This window comes from Panulirus ornatus, chromosome 55 (genome assembly GCF_036320965.1).
Source record: "Panulirus ornatus isolate Po-2019 chromosome 55, ASM3632096v1, whole genome shotgun sequence".
NCBI lineage: Eukaryota > Metazoa > Arthropoda > Malacostraca > Decapoda > Palinuridae > Panulirus > Panulirus ornatus.
In genome coordinates this window covers 28,223,815-28,245,583 of record NC_092278.1, presented here as the reverse complement: position 1 = coordinate 28,245,583, position 21,769 = coordinate 28,223,815, and the positions used below count along the sequence as shown (strand labels likewise).

At 40.5% G+C, this 21,769-nt stretch overlaps 1 protein-coding gene across 5 annotated transcripts in view; it reads left to right on the top strand.

The window, feature by feature from the left end:
• LOC139765625 (uncharacterized) overlaps positions 1–21,769 on the top strand; it is a 182,907-nt gene that overhangs the window by 27,159 nt on the left and 133,979 nt on the right. For 3 of the 5 annotated variants that reach the window (XM_071693303.1, XM_071693301.1, XM_071693302.1), the window contains exons 3-4: positions 4,459–4,586; positions 6,529–6,800. The exons of 1 other annotated variant lie outside the window; for it this stretch is intronic. In XM_071693303.1, the coding sequence (XP_071549404.1) occupies positions 4,459–4,586; positions 6,529–6,800 (400 nt within the window). Of the gene's footprint in view, positions 1–4,458; positions 4,587–6,528; positions 6,801–21,769 lie in introns of those variants that run through there. One more of the 5 variants, XM_071693306.1, reaches the window with a different exon arrangement.

Here is a 21,769-nt window from a genome sequence, read left to right as displayed (position 1 = left end):
AGCGCTGGTAGCTGATTCGTGTGAGAAACTGCAGAAGCTGGTGACTGAGTTTAGAAAAGTGTGTGAAAGAAGAAAGCTGAGAGTAAATATGAATAAGAGCAAGGTTATTAGGTGCAGTAGGGTTGAGGGACAAATCATATGGAGGTAAGTTTGAATGGAGAAAAACTGGAGTAAATGAAGTGTTTTAGATATCTAGGAGTGGATCTGGCAGCGGATGGATCCATGGAAGTGGAGTTGAGTCACAGGGTAGGGGATGGGGTGAAAGTTTTGGGAGCATCGAAGAATATGTGGAAGGCGAGAACATTATTTCAGAAAGCAATAATGGGTATGTTTGGAGGAATAGTGGTTCCAACAATGTTATATGGTTGTGAGATGTGGGCTATAGATAGGGTTGTGCAGAGGAGGATGGATGTATTGGAAATGAGATGTTTAAGGGCAATATGCAGTGTGAGTTGGTTTGATTGCATAAGTAATGAAAGGGTAAGAGAGATGTGTGGTAATAAAAAGAGTGTGGTTGAGAGAGCAGAAGAGATTGTATTGAAATGGTATGGTCACATGGAGAGAATGAGTGAGGAGAGATTGACAAAGAGGATATATGTGTCAGAGGTGGGGGGAACGAGAAGTGGGAGACCAAATTGGAGGTGGAAGGATGGAATGAAAAAGATTTTGAGCTATCGGGCCTGAACATGCATGAGGGTGAAAGGCATGCAAGGAATAGAGTGAATTGGAATGATATGGTATACTGGGGTCGACGTGCTCTCAATGGATTGAACTAGGGCATGTGAAGCATCTGGGGTAAACCATGGAAAGTTTTGTGGGGCCTGGATGTGGAAAGGGACCTGTGGTTTCAGTGCATTATACATGACAGCTAGAGACTGAGTGTGAACGAATGTGGCCTTTTTGTATTTTCCTAGTGCTACCTCGTGAACGTGTGGGTTGAGGGGGTTGTTATTTCATGTGTGGCGGGGTGGCGACGGAAATGAATAAAGGCAGTAAGTATGAATCATGTACATTTGTATATATGTATATGTCTATGTGTGTATATATATGTATACATTGAAATATATAGGTATGTATATGTGTGTGTGTGGACGTGTATGTATATACATGTGTATGTGGGTGGGTTGGGCCATTCTTTTGTCTGTTTCCTTGTGCTACCTCACTAACGCTGGAGACAGCAGCAAAGTATAATAGATAGATAAATAAAATCTTTCATATTACCACACCTATCTTTTACCATATCATTAATCAATCATTGTTCCTCACAGCACAAATTGTCTGTAAGCATTTCATTTCCTGCATATCCATTCTCTTCCATACATTCTCATCTGTAGCTCATGTCTTGCTCTTTATACATCACTGGGATTATTTTCCTGTAAACATGCCCATCTATGTATGTATCTATATATCTGTCTGTATCTCTGATGCCCATTCCCTTTGGGAACTTCCTCGAGCGTATGGCTACAGCAAAAGTCTCCATAAATGATGAACTTGCTTGCCACTTCTTAGATTTCATTTCTTCACCCTAAACAGGCTGCTAGGAAAGGGCAACTCTAGAGCAGTGTTTTCAGAAACCCTTACCTAATGTTCCTACTGACTACTGCTACCTAAATTTCCTGTCTAGTATTCCAACCTACTGCTTCTGCCTCATGCTCCCTACTAATGTTCCTCCCTGCTACTCCTACCTAACAATTCAACCTAATGCTCTTGTCAAATGTTCTTACGTACCACTTTTATCTACTGCTCTTACCAAAAGGCACGACTAGCGCATAGCACTTACCACAGGAAACTCTAGGGTTATGAAGAATGAGTTGTTTGAGTGCTATCAAGTGTTGTGTGTAGGTGAGGCACCTCAGATGGTAATCTTGCTTTCTGCACATTCCTGAATTCAACTCAGACCTCTGCCTCCCTCCCCACCCCATGATTCACCTCAGTCGCCATGGTTTCATTTGCTGCCATGCATGCTCCCCAGTATCTAAAACATTTCGCATCCTCCAAGTCTTCCTCATTCAAATACATACCCAAGCCAACCTGTTTCTCTCAACTCTTCTAAATATGATAACCCTGCTTTTGTTCACATTTGCAGTCTATAGGAGGTGAAGGGGCATGAGGAGTGAGTCAGTTGTTTGCTGATGACATAGCAGTAGTGGCAGATTTGAGTGAGAAACTAGAAACTGCAGAAATTGGTGTCTGAGTTTGGGAGAGTGTGTGAAAGGAGAATCTTCATAGGAAATGTAAATAAAGCCAAGGTCATTATGTTTAGCAGTACAAAGAGATCCTTTATTTGGAGTATTAGTTTGAAGGAGGAAACTTTGAGGAAGTGAAGTGATTAGATATCTGAGAGTGGATATGGCAGTGAATGGAACTATGCAAATAGGGGTGAGTCATAAGGTGAGTGAGGGGTGGAAGTTCTGGTAGCACTAAGGAATGTGTGGACAGTTAGGTCACTATCTGGAGGGCAAAAATAATTATGTTTCAAGTTATTGTGGACCTAACCATGTATGGATGTGTGGCATGGGCCATAGCAGAGAGTGTGTGGAAGAGGGTGAATGTGTTGGAAATGAAATGTTTGAAGACATATGTTGTGTGAGGAGGGTTAATCAAGTAGGTCATGATAAGAGAAAGGGTGGTGATAAGAAGAGGATGGTTGAAAAAGCTGAAAAGGATGTACTGCAATAGTTTGGATATATGGAGAGAATGAGTGAGAGGTTGACAAAGATGATATATGTGTTAAAAATGCATGGGACAAGGAGAAGGGCACCAAATTGGAGATAGGAGGACAGTGTGAATTAAATTTTGATTGCTTAGGGTCATAACACTCAGGAGGGTGAAAGGCATAAGAAGATAGAGTGAATTGGAGTGGTTTGGTATACACTGGTTGACACGCTGTCAGTGAACTTAACCAGGGGATATGAAACAACCAGAGGAAACTAGAAAATAGTCTGTGAAGCTTAATTGTGGATAGGGGGCTGTGGTTTCAGTGCATTGTTACAGGACTGCTTGAGAATAGATATGCACAAATGAGGCCTTTTCAGTGTGTGTTCCTAGAACTGCCCATCTAATGTAGGAGATGGCAAAAAAATATTAAAGAAAAAGACAGAAATTTTTTATTAAATTCCATTTCATAAGCTCTGTGACCTAGAGGACAGAAGTTGAGGCAGTAATTGAGTTTCATAATGTGTCATATAGAGGATGTGGCCAGGATGCAGTTAGGGTAAATTTTTTTGAGCTTCCATCATTATTGACTGAAGATCGGAGAGCAAGGAATAATTTGTAAGATGTATAAACTTTAAACGTGATTCAGAAGTTAATAGTATATATGGCAAATGAAAGTGTGCTATATCAAGTTTTGGGAAAATTTATGGAAGTGATTGAAACTTTCTTTGTATTGTCATAGTTACTCATTAGGGATTGTATAACTGATTGATGAAATGTCTAGTTGGCCTTAAGAGTGAGAGTATTGAATTTCATTTCAGGATGATATGCAGATCAGCATGCATGAGTCTCCTTCTTACCCAGTAGAACTGTGACCACATACTGCAGAACCTATGCTAATGACTAATTGTATAGACATATATCTTATCACAAAGAGTAGTCCTTGGAAGATTGATTCATGCAAGGACGTCAGTAAGAAAAGTCACCTTGATAGTTCTCTTCAGATGAGGACTGACTCTCATATGTAGGTTTGTTTGTTGGTGTCTTAACATATTTTTCTTTGAGATAAGATCATCCTTGCTTTTAGACTGCTTTGAAAAGGCTACATGAAGGTAAGAGTATATGGGAAGTTTTATTAAAAAAGTTCATTGAGCTTGTGGAAAGCATGTTTGAAAGCTTTACTTTTCATTTACATTTATATCACTCAGCTCAGCTCACCTTCTGCTTTAGATGTTAAGTCACTTATCAACATCTGTTTAGAATAATGGGCAGACATATCAATCAGATGAGTGGAAGAGGTTATTAGCAGCACTATAGCTAGTTTTCTAACAAGGCTGATGGTGACAACATTGTTTTTTGCAGATTTTTCGAATCATTCGTAAGACATTATAGTTATGCTTTCTGCTTGCATGAAGTGTGAGTGTGGCATAATTAGTTGTGTACTCTATCCTTTGCTTGGCTTAATCTGATGGATCAAAAGAGAACTACATGCTGGCAAGGGCAGATGAGAAGTGAAGCTTAAGATGATTAATTGTCATTGTTTTCATCTTTTTAATATGTATTCTGAGTCTTTCAGTACGACTTTTGTTATAATTATGAGTTAGGAACATATGAAACACAGAAAATGAGCAAAAAATGTAAAACTATTTTACAGAGCAAGCTAGTGAGGGAGAGGCAATATGGTAAATAACAAAGTAAACTCTGTTTTGTATATATGAAATAGCAGCATTAGCTGCTGTATACAAAGCAAAAGTTGTATTAAAAACCCATAACTAGATTATGACTTTTTTTTAAACTTTGCAGGTTCATCAGTGTTGTGGCAGTAGTGGTCAAATACAAAGTATTCTTGTTGATCACCCATCCATTGCATCAAATTCAGAGTGCCTCATAGAGGGCTCTCGTAAGGACCGCATATCACACTTTGTGCTAAGGTTATTATTTGGTTGTCCTGTTAACATAGGTTTTACTCATAATGTTCATAGAAACTAGCTCATTATTAAAAGGTAGGAGTAGGAAGATACTCAAAAGGGATACATGAAAGGATAGTGTAATTACCTATTTGTACTGTGCATGGAGTTTTACTCTTGTGGGGCCCCATCTCTTGTACATTCTCTACAATCATGTAACCTTTTGAATTTATGTATGCTGTCTGCATTAACCATGTCCTCAGACAATCTGTTCCATTCATCCATCACTCTTGAACTATGAAAGTATTTCAATACATCCATGTTTACAAGTTTCATACTTATTTCTTGTTATGTTCTTTGGTTGCTGTATCCTTACATTTTTCAAACTCTCCTTTGTCAATTTCATTTCAGAACTTAATGGTTGTGATCATGTCATCCCTTATCCTTATCTCTTCTAAGGTGGGTAAATTTAAAGCCTCCAGCTTTTCCCTTTATCTTAATACTCTTAATTCTGGTACCATTTAAGTTGCCCTATTCCAGATCTTCTCTTTGAGCTCTTTGTGCTTCTTTAGGCACAGGAACCAAACCTGAGAAACATATAGTACTTTTGGCCTTATGTAGATTATGAATAGCTTGCTAAGTATCTCCTTATCTTAATATTTGAAAGCTATTCTGATATTTGCCAGCAGACACTGTGTCTGGGACTCTGGCAACAGGTTACGGATGGTGCCTGCTCCCAAGTTTCTTTCACAGAACCCCGAAGCTTATTTCCAGCTAGGTAATAATCATATTGAGACCATAAGTTGCTTTGTCCCATCATCTTTGCTTTACATTTGCCCAAGTTGAATTTCAATTCCATTTCAGATCATCTTTGGAGTATGTTTAGGTTTGCATGTGAGCTGATGCAATCCTCCTCTTTTTTTCACCCCCTTCTAGACCTTTACATCATCTGCAAACATATTCAAGTAGGATTCCATACCTTCTGAAAAGTTATTGATATAAATGAAGATTAATGGTCCCAGAACTCAGTCTTGTAGAACTCCACTAGTTATCACAACCCTAGTAGTGTAAGGTATGGCTGCAGGAGGGGATCATCCAGGATGTTGGTGATGATATAAGGTCTGGCTCTAGCAGGGGATCGTCCTGGGTGCCCCCTAGCAGTTTAAGGCCTGGCTTCAGGGGTGATCATCCCAGGAAAAGGCTATAGTGTGTGAAAGCAGTTTTGAACTTATTCAGTTTTTCACATATCTTTACATCATCCTGTACAATTTTTCTCCAAGTCCCTTAGCTCCTTAACTGACTATTGACTTTTGATGAATTTATGGAAAAGTTTGGATTGTCCACAATTATATTTTTCAGAGTTTCTTTGTTCATCTTTTCTTGCCATACTTGTTTAGTGCTCTCATACCTCGCAAATGCTGCCTGGCTAGAGTGTGGTCTGTATCTTCACTTGTCATTTATCTTGAAGCTCCTTTGCTTTGTGACATCTTTTATTGAACCATTCCTTCCTCTTTCTTAGTGTCCCATCTTTATTTGAGGTTCTGGTGCCCATGCCTCTACTCCTTCACTGAAAATTTCTTTGAAACCTTCAACACAAAGCCCTGGTTTATGACTATTGAATTTCATACACAATATATGTTATTATGGAATTATTAAGGATTGTATAGATTCCCCAATTATATTTCCCTTTTATTTCCTGTCTCACCTCTGCCCTTTTCATCTTCTCTTTTACCACATTTAACTATCTAGTATAAGGAACTATCTAGGATAATTTGGATTTAAGGAAGGTAAAGATAATATAGATGTCATTTGTTGAAAAACTGTCCTTAGTGGTCAAGAGAAATTAACATATTTTGTATGTTAGTTTTATTACACCCCACCCCCTTAGAGGTATTGATTCCATAGGTAATAGAAGTTATATTTAGTGTGGAAATTTATTGTTTGTATTTTATTTTGTTTTCTGCAGATTAGTGTGCCAGGAAAGTGAGCATTTTCGAAAGTATTTTACTGAAGCAGAAACACACTTATTTGATTATAGATTAAAATCAGGGGGAGAATCAACAATGGTACATTCTGTGTCAGATCTGAAGAGGCACTCAGGGTATGCTTTGAAGCACATGAAGCTAACATCTTCCCATCGAGAAGTTATGCTGCAAGTACAGAAAATGTCAAGTGAGATTCTATCATCAGGCATGGTGGAGTGTTCTATGAGAATCAGTTGTCATCATATTATTAAAGGTATTTTCATTTAGCTTAATTGCTGTCTGAAGTACAGTATAACCATAAGAGAGGGAAGGGGATCATTGTTTCTACCATGTCTTGCTGCACTTCATGTTGATTTGCTACACAGCTGTAGACTTCACTCTGTCCTTTGGCTCATGATTCATACTTTTGTGTGGGTTTTTTTGTCATTTTTCATACCTTATTGCCTTTTGTGCTTTAGCAAGGTAGTGTTAGAAACAAATGAATAGTGGCCTAATTTTTACATATCAAATCTTCAGTTTTCATGTCACATAGATGTCATGACACATAGATCCTCTAAGTCCTCTTCATTTATCATCTTCATTTTCTTTCATACTTTATCACTGTCTCCCGCATTAGTGAGGTAGAGCTATGAACAGATAAAGAAAGACTGCATCTGCTTACACCAGTTTCGAGCTGTCATTAATGCACCAAAGCCACAGTTCCCTATCACAACCAGGACCTAAATACCTTTCCATGGTTTATCCTCGACACTTCACATCCCCTGGTTCAGTCCACTGTCAGCACATTGACCCCTGTATACCCCATCATTCCAGTTCACTCATTCCTGTGCATGCCTTTCAGCCTCCTGCGTGCTCAGGCTGTGATCACTCAAATCTTTTTATTCACTCCTTCTATCTCCAGTTTAGTCTCCCCGCTCTTCATGTTCCATTCACTTCTAACACATATATCCTCTTTGTCAACCTTTTCACACTCATTCTCTCCATTTGTCTAAACTGTTTCTGCACACTTTCTTCAGCTCTCTCAACCACATTTTTTTTATTACCACACATCTCTCTTTCCCTTCCATTACTTACTCTGTCAAACTCCCACACTTCACATATTGTCCTTCAACATATCATTTCCAACACACCCACCCTCTTCGGCAGTCTTATCTATAGGCCATACCTCACATATATATGATAATGTCGGGACTACTATACCTTCATACATACCCATTTTTGCCTTTCCAGATAATGATCTCTCTCTCCACACATTTTTCAGTGCTTCTAGAACCTTTATCTCCTCACCCACTCTTTGACTCACTTCGATTCCATGGTTCCATTCGCTGCCATGTCCATCCCAATTCTCTATTTGCTGCCACGTCCATCCCCATTTCTCTTTATTCAGAGTCACAACCCAACTAACCTGTCCTTCAACTCTGCTAAACTTGAAAACCTTGCTTTTATTCAAATTTGCTATCACCTTTTTCTGTTCCCAAACTCAGTCACCAACTACTGTAGTTTCATAGTCGAATCTGCAAACAACAACTGACTCTTTTCCTAGACTGTCTTATCCCCTACAGACCGCATACTTGTCCCTCTCTTCAAAACTCTTGCATTTACTTCTCTCACCACCCAACCATAAACAAATTAAAGATGCTTACATCACCCACCCCTGCTACAGACCATCCTTCACTTGGAATCATTTACTCTCCTCTCTTCATTTCTTGTGCAGCTTTCCTTCTACACCTTACAATCTTAAGACCTTCCACAAGACATCTCTATCTACCCTATCATAAGCTTTCTCCAGATCCATAAATGCTGCATACAAATCCATCTGTTTCTCTAAGTATTTCTCTCACGCATTCTTCAATACAAACACCCAGTCCTCACATCCTTTACCTCTTCTGAAACCTCTGTTTTACCCCAAGTTGAAGCTTTGTATGTGCCTTCTTTCTCTCAATCATTACCCTTACTGACAACTTACCTTTATAAAGTGGCACTATACTTGCACTGCCAATCCCCACTGAAAACCCTAACTAACCAGTCAGCAACATAGTTAACCCCTTTCTTAAATTCATTAGCATCATCCACTTCATCTGCCTTGCCACCACCATCTGTCTTTCACCACCACCCCTCCCTTTACCAAACCACTCTCCATGACTCTTTCACTTCTTATACCACCTCAACCCAAACACCCTACATCATCCAACCTATCATCAAATGCATTCAACAGTCCTTCAAAATACTCCATCTCTTCCTCACCACCCATTACCACTTTCCCTTTTGCTCCCTTCACCAGTGTTTTTGTCTATCTTATTTTTTTTCTTTTTGCACACTATTAACCTCCATCCAAAACATCTTATTCTTCTTAAGATCGAATTACCTCCACACTCTATCAGACAGCACTGACAGGGAGGCGGGTCATGGGGGCTCAACACACTTTGGTCTAAGAATAGCCAGTCGCCGAATCATGCCATCAGTCTTGCACAGACATCACTCATAGATATCAGTTGGACTTTATCTATATTTATTTATTGATTTATTTCTTTATCTATTTATTATACTTTGTCGCTGTCTCCCGCGTTAGCGAGGTAGCACAAGGAAACAGATGAAAGAATGGCCCTACCCACCCACATACACATGTATATACATACACGTCCACACACACACATATACATACCTATACATCTCAACGTACGAATATATATGTACATACACACACAGACATATACATGTATACACATGTACATAATTCATACTGTCTGCCCTAATTCATTCCTGTCGCCACCCCACCACACATGAAATGAAAACCCCCTCCCACCGCATGTGCACAAAGTAGCGCTAGGAAAAGACAACAAAGGCCACATTCATTCACACTCAGTCCCTAGCTGTCATGTTTAATGCACCGAAACCACAGCTCCCTTTCCACATGCAGGCCCCACAGAAATTTCAATAGTTTACCCCAGACATTTCACATGCCCTGGTTTAATCCATTGACAGCACGTCGACCCCAGTATACCACATCATTCCAATTCACTCTATTCCTTGTACGCCTTTCGCCTTCCTGCATGTTCAGGCCCCGATCACTCAAAATCTTTTTCACTCCATCTTTCCGCCTCCAATTTGGTCTCCCACTTCTCCTCGTTCCCTCCACCTCTTACACATATATCCTCTTTGTCAGTCTTTCCTCACTCATTCTATCCATGTGACCAAACTATTTCAAAACACCCTCTTCTGCTATCTCAACCACATTCTTTTTATTACCACACATCTCTCTTACCCTTTCATTATTTACTCGATCAAACCACCTCACACCACATATTGTCCTTAAACGTCTCATTTCCAGCACATCCACCCTCCTCCGCACAACTCTATCCATAGCCCATGCTTCGCAACCATATAACATTGGTGGAACCACTATTCCTTCAAACATACCCATTTTTTCTTTCCAAGATAACCTTCTCGATTTCCACACATTTTTCAACGCTTCCAGAACTTTTGCCCCCTACTCCACCCAGTGATTCACTTTCGCTTCCATGGCTCCTTCCACTGCCAAATCCACTCCCAGATATCTAAAACACTTCACTTCCTCCAGTTTTTCTCCATTCAAACTTACCTCCCAATTGACTTGTCCCTCAACCCTACTGTACCTAATAACCTTTCTCTTATTCACATTTACTCTCAGCTTTCTTCTTTCACACACTTTACCAAACTCAGTCACCAGCTTCTGCAGTTTCTCACCCGAATCAGCCACCAGCGCTGTATCATCAGCGAACAACAACTGACTCACTTCCCAAGCTCTCTCATCTACAATAGACTGCATACTTGCCCCTTTTTCCAAAACTCTTGCATTCACCTCCCTAACAACCCCATCCATAAGTAAATTAAACAACCATGGAGACATCATGCATCCTTGCCTCAAACCAACATTCACTGAGGATCAATCACTTCCTCTCTTCCTATAAGTACACATACCTTACATCCTCGATGATAACTTTTCACTGCTTCTGACAACTTATGTCCCACACCATATATTCTTAATACATTCCACAGAGCATCTCTATCAACTCTATCATATGGCTTCTTCAGATCCATAAATGCTACATACAAATCCATTCGCTTTTCTAAGTATTTCTCACCTACCTTCTTCAAAGCAAACACCTGATCCACACATCCTCTACCACTTCTGAAACCACACTGCTCTTCCCCAATCTGATGCTCTGTACATGCCTTCACCCTCATCAATACCCTCCCATATAATTTCCCAGGAATACTCAACAAATTGTAATTTGAGCACTCACTTTTATCCCCTTTGTCTTTGTACAATGGCACTATGCAAGCATTCTGCCAGTCCTCAGGCTCCTCACCATGAGTCTTACCTACATTGAATAACCTTGCCAACCAGTCAACAATACAGTCACCCCCTTTTTTAATAAATTCCACTGCAATACCATCCAAACCCACTGCCTTGCTGGCTTTCATCTTCCTAAAAGCTTTTACCACCTTTTCTCTCTTTACCAAATCATTCTCCCTAACCCTCTCACTTTGCACATCACCTTGACCAAAACACCCTATATCTGCCACCCTATCATCAAACACATTCAACAAACCTTCAAAATACTCACTACATCTCCTCCATCACCACTACTTGATATCACCTCCCCATTAACCGCCTTCACTGATGTTTCCATGTGTTCCCTTGTCTTACACACTTTATTTACCTCCTTCCAAAACATCTTTTTATTCTCCCTAAAATTTAATGATACTCTCTCACCCCAACTCTCATTTGCCCTCTTTTTCACCTCTTGCACCTTTCTCTTGACCTCCTGTCTCTTTCTTTTATACATTTCCCAGTCGTTTGCATTATTTCCCTGCAAAAATCGTCCAAATGCCTCTCTCTTCTCTTTCGCTAATAATCTTACTTCTTCATCCCATCACTCACTACCCATTCTAATCAACCCACCTCCCACACTTCTCATGCCACAAGCATCTTTTGCACAAGCCATCACTGCTTCCCTAAATACATCCCATTCCTCCCCCACTCCCCTTACCTCCTTTGTTCTAACCTTTTTCCATTCTGTACTCAGTCTCTCCTGGTACTTCCTCTCACAAGTCTCCTTCCCAAGCTCACTTACTCTCACCACTCTCTTCACCCCAACATTCTCTCTTCTTTTCTGAAAACCTCTACAAATCTTCACCTTCGCCTCCACAGGATAATGATCAGACATCCCTCCAGTTGTACCTCTCAGCACCTTAACATCCAAAAGTCTCTCTTTCATGCGCCTATCAGTTAACATGTAATCCAATAACGCTCTCTGGCCATCTCTCCTACTTACATATGTATACTTATGTATATCTCTCTTTTTAAACCAGGTATTCCCAATCACCAGTCCTTTTTCAGCACATAAATCTACAAGCTCTTCACCATTTCCATTTACAACACTGAACACCCCATGTACACCAGTTATTCCCTCAACTGCCACATTAATCACCTTTGCATTCAAATCACCCAACACTATAACCCGGTCTCGTGCATCAAAACTACTAACACACTCACTCAGCTGCTCCCAAAACACTTGCCTCTCTTGATCTTTCTTCTCATGCCCAGGTGTATATGCACCAATAATCACCCATCTCTCTCCGTCCACTTTCAGTTTTACCCATATCAATCTAGAGTTTACTTTCTTACACTCTATCACATACTCCCACCTCTCCTGTTTCAGGAGTAGTGTTACTCCTTCCCTTGCTCTTTTCCTCTCACTAACCTGTGACTTTATTCCCAAGACATTCCCAAACCACTCATCCCCTTTACCCTTCAGCTTCGTTTCACTCATAGCCAAAACATCCAGGTTCCTTTCCTCAAACATACTCCTTTTTTCTTATCTTGGTTACATCCACACACATTTATAGAACCCAATCTGAGCCTTCGAGGAGGATGAGCACCCCCTGCATGACTCCTTCTGTTTCCCTGTTTAGAAAGTTAAGATACCATAAGGGGGGGTTTCTAGCCCCCTGCTTCTGTCCCCTTTAGTCGCCCTTTACGACACGTGAGGAATGCGTGTGAAGTATTCTTTCTCCCCTATACCTATATGAATATGAAATCCATCTGAAACAAAATAGATGAATTGCTTTGTTTAGTAAACATTGATCACTTTGACATTATTGTTTAGTAGAAACATTTCTGAATATGAAAAAGAGTGATCTTATTAGTGAGTACAATCTACCAGACAAATTATTTGTAAGGGACAAAGATGGTTGAGGAAGTGGAACTGCCTGCAGTGTATGTCAAATCTTGCTTACACCCCATTGAAATTCAGACTACAAAATCTGCTGCTGTTGGGCACTTGTGTCTTCAGATTAGCACGGAGTATTCCAAATGGTACATAAGTGTTGTGTATAGATACTCTAGTCAGCCAAAAAATATTGACTATGTCTTGTACGAGAGTTCACAACAGCAATGGAAGATAAAGAATCATTCTTGGGGATTTTAATCTTCCAGAAATCAACTAGCAAACAATCTTGGATGTACTACCAAACCAAAACTGAGCCTATGAGGGAAGCTAATACAGTTGATTTAGTTCTTGCATCCTAGGAGTAACTGATACTTACGTTGGAGAACATCTTGGCACTTGTGGCCATAACATGCTAATTATGTTAGAGAACATCTAGGCACTTGTGACCATAACATGTTTAGGTTTGATGAAAATATCAAAACGGACTCCCCTAAAACCAATATTTCATCCCGAACTTTAAAGGGACAGATTTTAATAGGTTGTTTGATACAGTAAAGAGTCTCACCCTTTTTGGTTCATACCCAGAGGAATTATGGGCCAGTTATAAGGTTAATTTATGCACCAACAAGACACATTCATTCCCATGCATGACAGCATGACAGAGACAATAAAACTAACAACAGTTATATGGTGCAGAAATATACTCTACAAACTTAAAAAATCAGTCAGTGACCTAGATATTGTAATGCAGTATAACACAGTATGGAGGCAAACAAAAAGTCTTATCAAAAAAGCCAAGAGAGAATACAAAGTGAGCATTGCAAGAGATAGTAATAGAGATCCCTAAAAGATTTTATAGCTTTATCAACGATAAGAAACATACAAGGAGTGGGATAGGATCCTTAGTAAACGAGGATGGGGACCCATTGTGGATGATAAAAGCATAGCAACAGCCCTGAATGATTTTTTTAGTTCTGTTTTTATACTACAAAGCAGTGACATAGAATTTTGAGACAGTGATAGATAACACCCTCATGATACCATAATTTACAGTCACAATTAGAGAAGTACTGACACAGATGAATAAGTTGAAGGCTAATAAAAGTCTGGGTCCATATTGCTTCCATCCATGAGTACTTAGAAATGTCAAACATGAGATTCCCTGACCATTAACTTGTATTTTTAATAAAAGTCTGGGTCCAGATCGTTTCCATCCATGAGTACTTATAAATTTTGAACATGAAATTCCCTGACCATTAACTTGTCGTTTCAATAAATCTTTCCAGATGGAATAGTCCCGCTGGACTGGAGACAAGCAGATGTCACTCTTATTTACAAGAAGGGAGTCAATGAATTGCCTGGCAATTATCGTCCAATTAACCTCACATCAATCATATTAAAAAATCTGGAGTCAATTGTTAGAAATGAAATCGTAGTCCACTTTGAACAAGACAGTCTGACTGATAACACACATCATGGTTTTAGAAGGTGCAGAAGATGCCTTACAAACCACCTTGAATTTCTTCATGTTATTCAATGCCCATGACAAGACAAAAGCAATAAATTGTATATTTCTAGACTTTCAGAATGCATTCGACAAAGATCCCATAAAGTCTGGGCCTTGGGGATTACATGGTGCATAGGAAATTGAAATGAATAGGAGCTTAGTTACTTGATAGGAGGCAGAGATTTGTAATGAATGATGAGTCATCACTGTGGTCACCTGTTGCCAATGAGGAATCCTAGGGATACCTCCCTAGTTGGGCCTACACTTTTCATCGTTTGTATGAATGATATTGGCATAGGGCTGAATAACTGTCTAAATTTGTAGATGACACAAAGATCAGCTGGGCCATATTAATTGAAGAAGATAGGAAAAGATTACATGAAGTTCTCGATAAAATTTTTGAATGGTATAGAAAAGGGCAATTGATATCTAATATCAATAAGTGTTAGTTTTTACAGATTTGGTTATGAACTGATGGGCCACAAGATAAAAGGACACCCCTACTGTGAGAGATCTTAGGGTTACTGTTTGCAGCAACTTCATATTCTCCCAGCTTTCTAATGAAGCTGCTAAGAAAGCCAATAGGATGTTAGGATTTATTAACAGAAACTTTACATACAAAAGCAAGGATGTGATATTACTTCTGTACCTGAGTCTAGGTAGACTACACCTCTGATCTGCAGTGTGGTTCTGGGCCTCCTACTTAAGCAAAGATATTATTGAATTGGAAGCAGTGCAGCGAAGAGCAACTAAATTGATTCCTTCCTTGCATAACAAACCATATGAATACAGATTGCAAGAATTAAACTTGTTTTCCATAAGCAAGGGATGTGTCTGAGGCAAATTGATTAAATGTTTTGAAATACTGAAAGGATTCAACAATGTTGATATTGAAAATTTCTTTACAGTAGCACCAGCATTACTGACAAAAGGAAATAGACTGAAACTTAGAGGTCATCAAGTCATCTGGACTGTACGAAATATTCCCTTACCAGTGACATCAATGATGCATGAAGTGAGCTCCCAGTAAATGTTGTTGAGAGCAACACCCTTAATGTCTTCAAAATTAGGCTTGATTATCACTCTCTGGTGTTGAATGATTCATTTGATTGGTCATCATAACATAGTGATATATCATGCTACTTTCCCAACTAGTGATCTTTCCCAGGCCATGCTGCAGTAACATAACAACATTGATTAACCTATGTCACCTGCTTTGAGAAAGAAAATAAGAATTAACGTATAATTCTTCAACATCATGAATGATATGGACATGCTAAGTCGAGAGGCTGGAGCTGAAGTTCATCCTTTCTATCTATCTATATCTCTGACACCCATTTCCTCCAGGAACTTCCACCAAAGGATGGTTAGAGCAAAAGGATCTCCACACACCATTCCATGCATTCTTCCATCATTTCTCTCCCTCCAGTATTCTTCCACTCTATTTGCCTAAGTCGAAGGTAGTCTTCCATTCACATCAACCCCTTTAATTGTACTATCATACACTCTCCCAGTAAACTTCCAGTTTTGCATCCTATCCACATGCCCTTTGTATTCCACAGCCTGGATTCTTGACTTCTGTGACTCATTTCATGTCCATGTTTCAGTTGCATAAGTCAGGGTTAGAAGGACTGTGCAGTTCCTTAATCCTTTTTCACTTCCATACTTACTCCTCTACCTCACCTTCCAGTGCGGCCTGTCGAACGGGAGTAGCAGACTAGCCCTGCCTAGGCGTCCACTACCCGCTACGACAAACTGCCCTCAGGAACTGATACCTGCTCTTATAGCTTCGGGAGGACGACCAAGTCCCACTTACCACAAGCGCACAAAGGGGAAACACCTTCTCCAGCTCAATGACCAACACCAGATGTACAAGGCAGGCAGCCGACTGTCAACCTGTGCCCTTGGACCACATCCTGTAAAGGGAGTGGGACCAGGTTAGGGCTTCATGGAGCACACCTCTAGGTCCCAGTAGGAAAGCCCTAACCCTCTGAGAGCACTCACACTCTCTTAGCACCATGCGCCATGCCAGTTTACAGTGCCAGATGTCACATGCACAGTGCCTTTGCTGGTGAAATCCCTTAAGATTGTAATAGGCCTGTAGTCCTTGGGTTCTGTCGGATTCGGTACCTTTGGTATTAGCACTGTTTGATTTGCCTTGAATGGCTCTGGCAATGTAGATGTGGCTAGCCACAGGCTGTACATCTTGTAAAGTACCCTTGGAGGAATGAACTTCAAGAGATGCGTCTGCGTTCCGTCAGGGCCAGGGGTGGATGTCTTGTTGGCTTTGAGGTGGTGTGCTACCTCACCCATGGTTATAACCTCTGCTAGTTGTTCATATGATTGGTCATAGTCAGTAATGACATGTCTGTCCGGCTCAGATGTCGAGAGAACTTCCTGAAATGGGTAGAGGGTTTCCAGCCCAATTGAAGTTGACGGTACCTCCCAGTCGCCTTTCAAGACCTTCCAGCGGCCAAAGACTTATTTTTTTGTAAAGTCACTGAACTTTACACTATTGCTCCCTGCGAAGATGATTTCCATGCAAAGGAGCCTCCTTAGTCTGTCGTTCGCTCCCAGGGTTCGTTGGCTGTCTTGTTCCTTCTTCACCATGATTTCGGCAGTCTGAAGGTGAGCCACAGGAGCTTATCAGTTGCCTGGCATGCTCTGTGGCTATTCTGATCACGGTAAGGCTGTCACCTTGACACAAATGGCTCAGGGCAACATTTAAGACCTCCTCGCCCCACAATGGACTTGTGGGGTCAGGCCCAAATGTTTCAAGAAAGATGGCAGTCTCTGCAATGAAGGAAGCAATGGATTGGGATTAGGGAACCTGTGGAATGTCTGGAACAGAAAAACCATGGGATCAGCTTCATGGCCAGGAGTGGTAGGCTCTCCCCCTCCAAGGACAGCCTCCTCTCCCACACCTGTGAAGCTTTCACCACTGGAGTCAACACGCACGCGCCTACTTGCACGTGGTGCCTCCTCCAGGGCACCACTTCGCGTGTTACTTCCTGTAGTTGCTGAGAGACATCTCCCCTCCGACACACCACCAGTCACCTCACCTTCACTAATTTCCTGGTGAAGGTTGACGTCCAAGATCAGCTCTTGAACTTTGGTTTTATATGATGCCTTTCTTCAAAGGCCTTTGATCGCTTCGACCGTCGTGCAAGGAACAATAGCTTGCAACCGCTAGTTCAGGCCCAGGCCATCATCTAGTGAAGGACCAGCTGCCGTCTATGCCTCTGCCCTTGTGAGGAGCTCTACCTCCTCATTGGACTGTCTTGCCTTTGACAAGACGTGTTGTGTCACAAGTTCCTGATGAAAAGAGCTGGGATATGCCTGCCTTTTGTGAACCCTACAGCCCCGAAAGCTGGCGAAGGTGATCGGACAATGTGGGCAAGTAGGACTTTATCCTTCCTAAAGGCATTGAATGCCTCTATATGGAGATAGATGTAAAACCAGAAGAGTTTAAGGTGTTAGTTCTAGCATGGAAATTTGGGGCTGAGACAATGTGTAGGTTTAGTAGAGGAGAGTTTGTTAGTGGATGTAAAGCCCTAGGAGTGGATTCTATTAAAGGTATACAATCCAGATTTCCAGATGTTCTGCTGGAGGTCTAGGATACCAAGAAATTCAAAAGACTCTTCTGCCCTGTACTGATGTTTCCCTTATCTCTCCTACCATATCACCAAACTAACCCAAGACTGCTCCTGAATAGTTATATTCTCTCACCTCTTCCTGTATTTCTCCCCCGTATCCAAAACACAGTGTAGTACTCTTCCTTCTTTCACTCTATATGGTTTTACAAAATCTATGCTATCACTCTGTTTCCTTTAAAACATCATTACATTACTTTTACTTGCATTTACCCTCAGTTGCCTATATTTACACACATCGTAAAACATACAACAATCTGCAACTCCTCTTCACTCTCAGCAATCAACACAGTATCATCTGCAAACAGGCTTGCCACTAGCCACCATGTCTCAATACCACACTCCTTTTCTGCACTCCTTTTCCTTAGTTTTGTTTTCATCTCTTATCACTCCATCCATATAAGTTTTAAAAAGTCATGGTGACATTACACAGCCCTGCCTCATGTCTACATGTATACTGAAACTTTTGCTCAACTCTCCAGCCACTCTTACACATGCATTTGCACCTCTATAGAAGGCTTTCACACCATCCAATAGTTATCCTTAAAACATCCCATAAAGCATTCCATCCAACTCTGTCATACCCTTTCTCCAGATCTATAAAAGCTGTATACAACTTTTAACTTTAGCTAAATACATTTCCACGATCATCTTTACCACAAAAATCTGATCCACACACTCCCTACCTTTCCTAAAACCCCTTGTTCTTCACTTAACCTGCATATTCACTTCCATCACTCTATCAATCAACATTTTTACATACACTTTTCCTGGTATACTTAACAGGCTTATTCCTCTATAAGTAATACATACACCCAAAACACCTTTTCCTTTGAATATTGGAACAATAATGGCTTTCCTTAAATTCTCATGCATAGCCATCTATTTCTTTGGTAAACTACATATCAGATACATCCATTCTATTATACCTTCTTTTCCATACTTCAGCATTTCCGCCATAATCCCATCAACTCCAAGTGCCTTTCCTACGTTCAGCCTCATTACTTTCTTTCTTACCTCTCTCTTTGGGAAAGGCCCTTGTACTTGTATCTTCTTTACCATCCTCCATACTCATGCATGTAACAATTGCTGCTACCCCTTCTCCCACATTCATCAGTTTTCAAGCTACTCTCTGTACTTTTCTTTCACTTCCTACATTTGATTCAGCAACTCCTTTTTCTTACCTCTCACATTAGCATATCCACTCTTATATCTACCTCTTTCCTTTTTCACCTTCTTCCAGTATAATTTCTTATTTTCCCAAAACTCTTCACTAAACTTTCTTCCAAAATCTTCATCTGCTCTTTCTTTGCATTCCTCTATCAGCTTCTTAACATTCTGCTTATGTATTGCATATTCTTCCATCCTCCTTTACTGAATTTCCACTGGTACATTTCTATTGAGCAGTATACCATATGCCTTTTTCTTCTATTCTGCAGCATTTCTGATCTCTTCCATCCACCATGCATTGCCCTTTTTATTCTTTATTTTCACAACATTGTATCTAATTACTTATTCTGCAACCTTTAATAGTATTTATCTAAACATTTTAATCACCTCATTCATGCATGACTGCATACCTACATTCATTGCAGTTCCATCTAAGCTTTCAGTTACCTTCCATTCATATTCCTTCCTGCATTTTTCTGATTCATCTTCTTGCTTGCCAACACTTTTACCTCTCTATTCTTCCTTACACCATACCTCCTTTTCTCCTGATCCTCATCCCTACAAGAACCGTGAAATAGTCAGTCTCCTAGAATTTCCTCTCACAACTTTCTCAGTCTTTCATCCACTGCCACATAGTCATTCAAAGCCTTTTGCTCTTCACTTTCATCATTTCTCATCCATGTATACCTATGGATCATCTTGTGCTGAAAAAAGGTGTTTCTAAGGAATAAACCTGTCTCAGTACAAATATCCATAAGATAACTTTTATTCTCATTTACTCCGGGCACTACCCATTTACCAAGTATCTCGCCAATTTCATCACATCTCACTTTTGCATTGATATCATCCATTACGACCATGTTTCTCTCATTCTCAAAACCACATACAGTCATTCAAATTTCTCCAGAAGCACTTCATTTCATCTTTACCACTTACAGTCTTCATATTCACAGGCACATATACATACACATACCCATGCATACTTTGCAGTTCCAGTCTTACCTTTCACCCACACTATTCTTGATCCATTTCATCCATGCTCTGTAACACCCTCCCACACTCTTGGTGATAGCAGAATTGCACTTCCTTCTTTCCCTATTCCCCTATAATTTTTACTCATTCCTGTCCATGTCAGTCCTCCTTCCATGCCCTCTCATAACTTGCTTTCATCATTTCCATCTTTGCTCCAGACACCCTGTCCAAGGTTATGGATTTCCCCAATCCCCAGCACACTGAAGTTACAACTTTTAAACTTCTCCACAAGCTACCTCCTTTTACTCTCACCAGTCATCCCATTTACATTCAGCACCATCACCCTCAGTCATTTGTCTCATTTACTTCATGGCATAACTGGTAGACTCCAGTGCTGCTTCTTAGCCCTTTGTGCCTCACCCTTTACAGGCTACAGGCAATGGGCAACTTCCATGCCCTCTCATAACTTGCTTTCATCATTTCCATCTTTGCTCCAGACACCCTGTCCAAGGTTATGGATTTCCCCAATCCCCAGCACACTGAAGTTACAACTTTTAAACTTCTCCACAAGCTACCTCCTTTTACTCTCACCAGTCATCCCATTTACATTCAGCACCATCACCCTCAGTCATTTGTCTCATTTACTTCATGGCATAACTGGTAGACTCCAGTGCTGCTTCTTAGCCCTTTGTGCCTCACCCTTTACAGGCTACAGGCAATGGGCAACTCCAGCTTAGTGTTTCCAGAGGCAGGCAGGCTCCAAAATTGACCAGATAGACCACAGCACACCTCAGATATTTGTCTGTAATACAAAGAGTTACCCTGATGAAGTTGGGCAACACCTCCCCCATTAGTTCCACCCCTAAGGGATATGTGAACAAGGTCACCACGAGTAGGCAAGGTGAGATGTGGAACTCTAGAAAACTAGAGTATTCTCCTGAGGTACTGATACTTGACAACTATTCCCAGTTTTGAGCCTATTCACCGTTGCAGCTTCTCCTAACCTCATTGGTTACAATACAATTGTTTTTAGAACAAAAGGTAAATGGATGCATATCATTGGTGATGGGATGCATAACATATTCATGTTGATTCTAGTTTATGAATTTTCCATAAAGATTTCCTTAAGGCATATTACTCTGCAAGATTTAAATGTTCCTACCTGTTTTCCGTCTGGTGTGTTGATTTTTTTCAACCGCTCCAGGCTCCTCTTGACCTCCTCCCTCTTTCTCTTATACATCCTCCAGTTATTTTCACTCTTTCCCTGAAAGTATTGCCCAAACACCTCCCTTTTCTATTTCACTAACAACTTTACTTCATCCCACCACTCGCTACCCTTTCTAATCTGCTTGCCTGCTACCTTTAGTTTGCCACATGCATCTTTTGGACATGCTAGGACTGCTTTCTGAAACACTGCCCCTTTCTCATTTGCTCCTCTTGCTTCATTTACTGTTACCTTTTCCATTCTATATTCAATATCTCCTGGTATTTCTTCACTCAAGTATCTTTTCCAGGCTCACTTACTTTCACCACTCTTTTCTTATCAATGTTGTTTCCTTTTTCCCTAAAACATATCACATCCTCACCCTAGTCTCCAAAAGATAAGGATCTCACATTCCACCAGCTGACCCCCTAAGGACCTTGTCATCTTAATCATTATGTATTGTACTTGATCGCCGTTTCCAGTGAGACAGCGCCAGGAAAC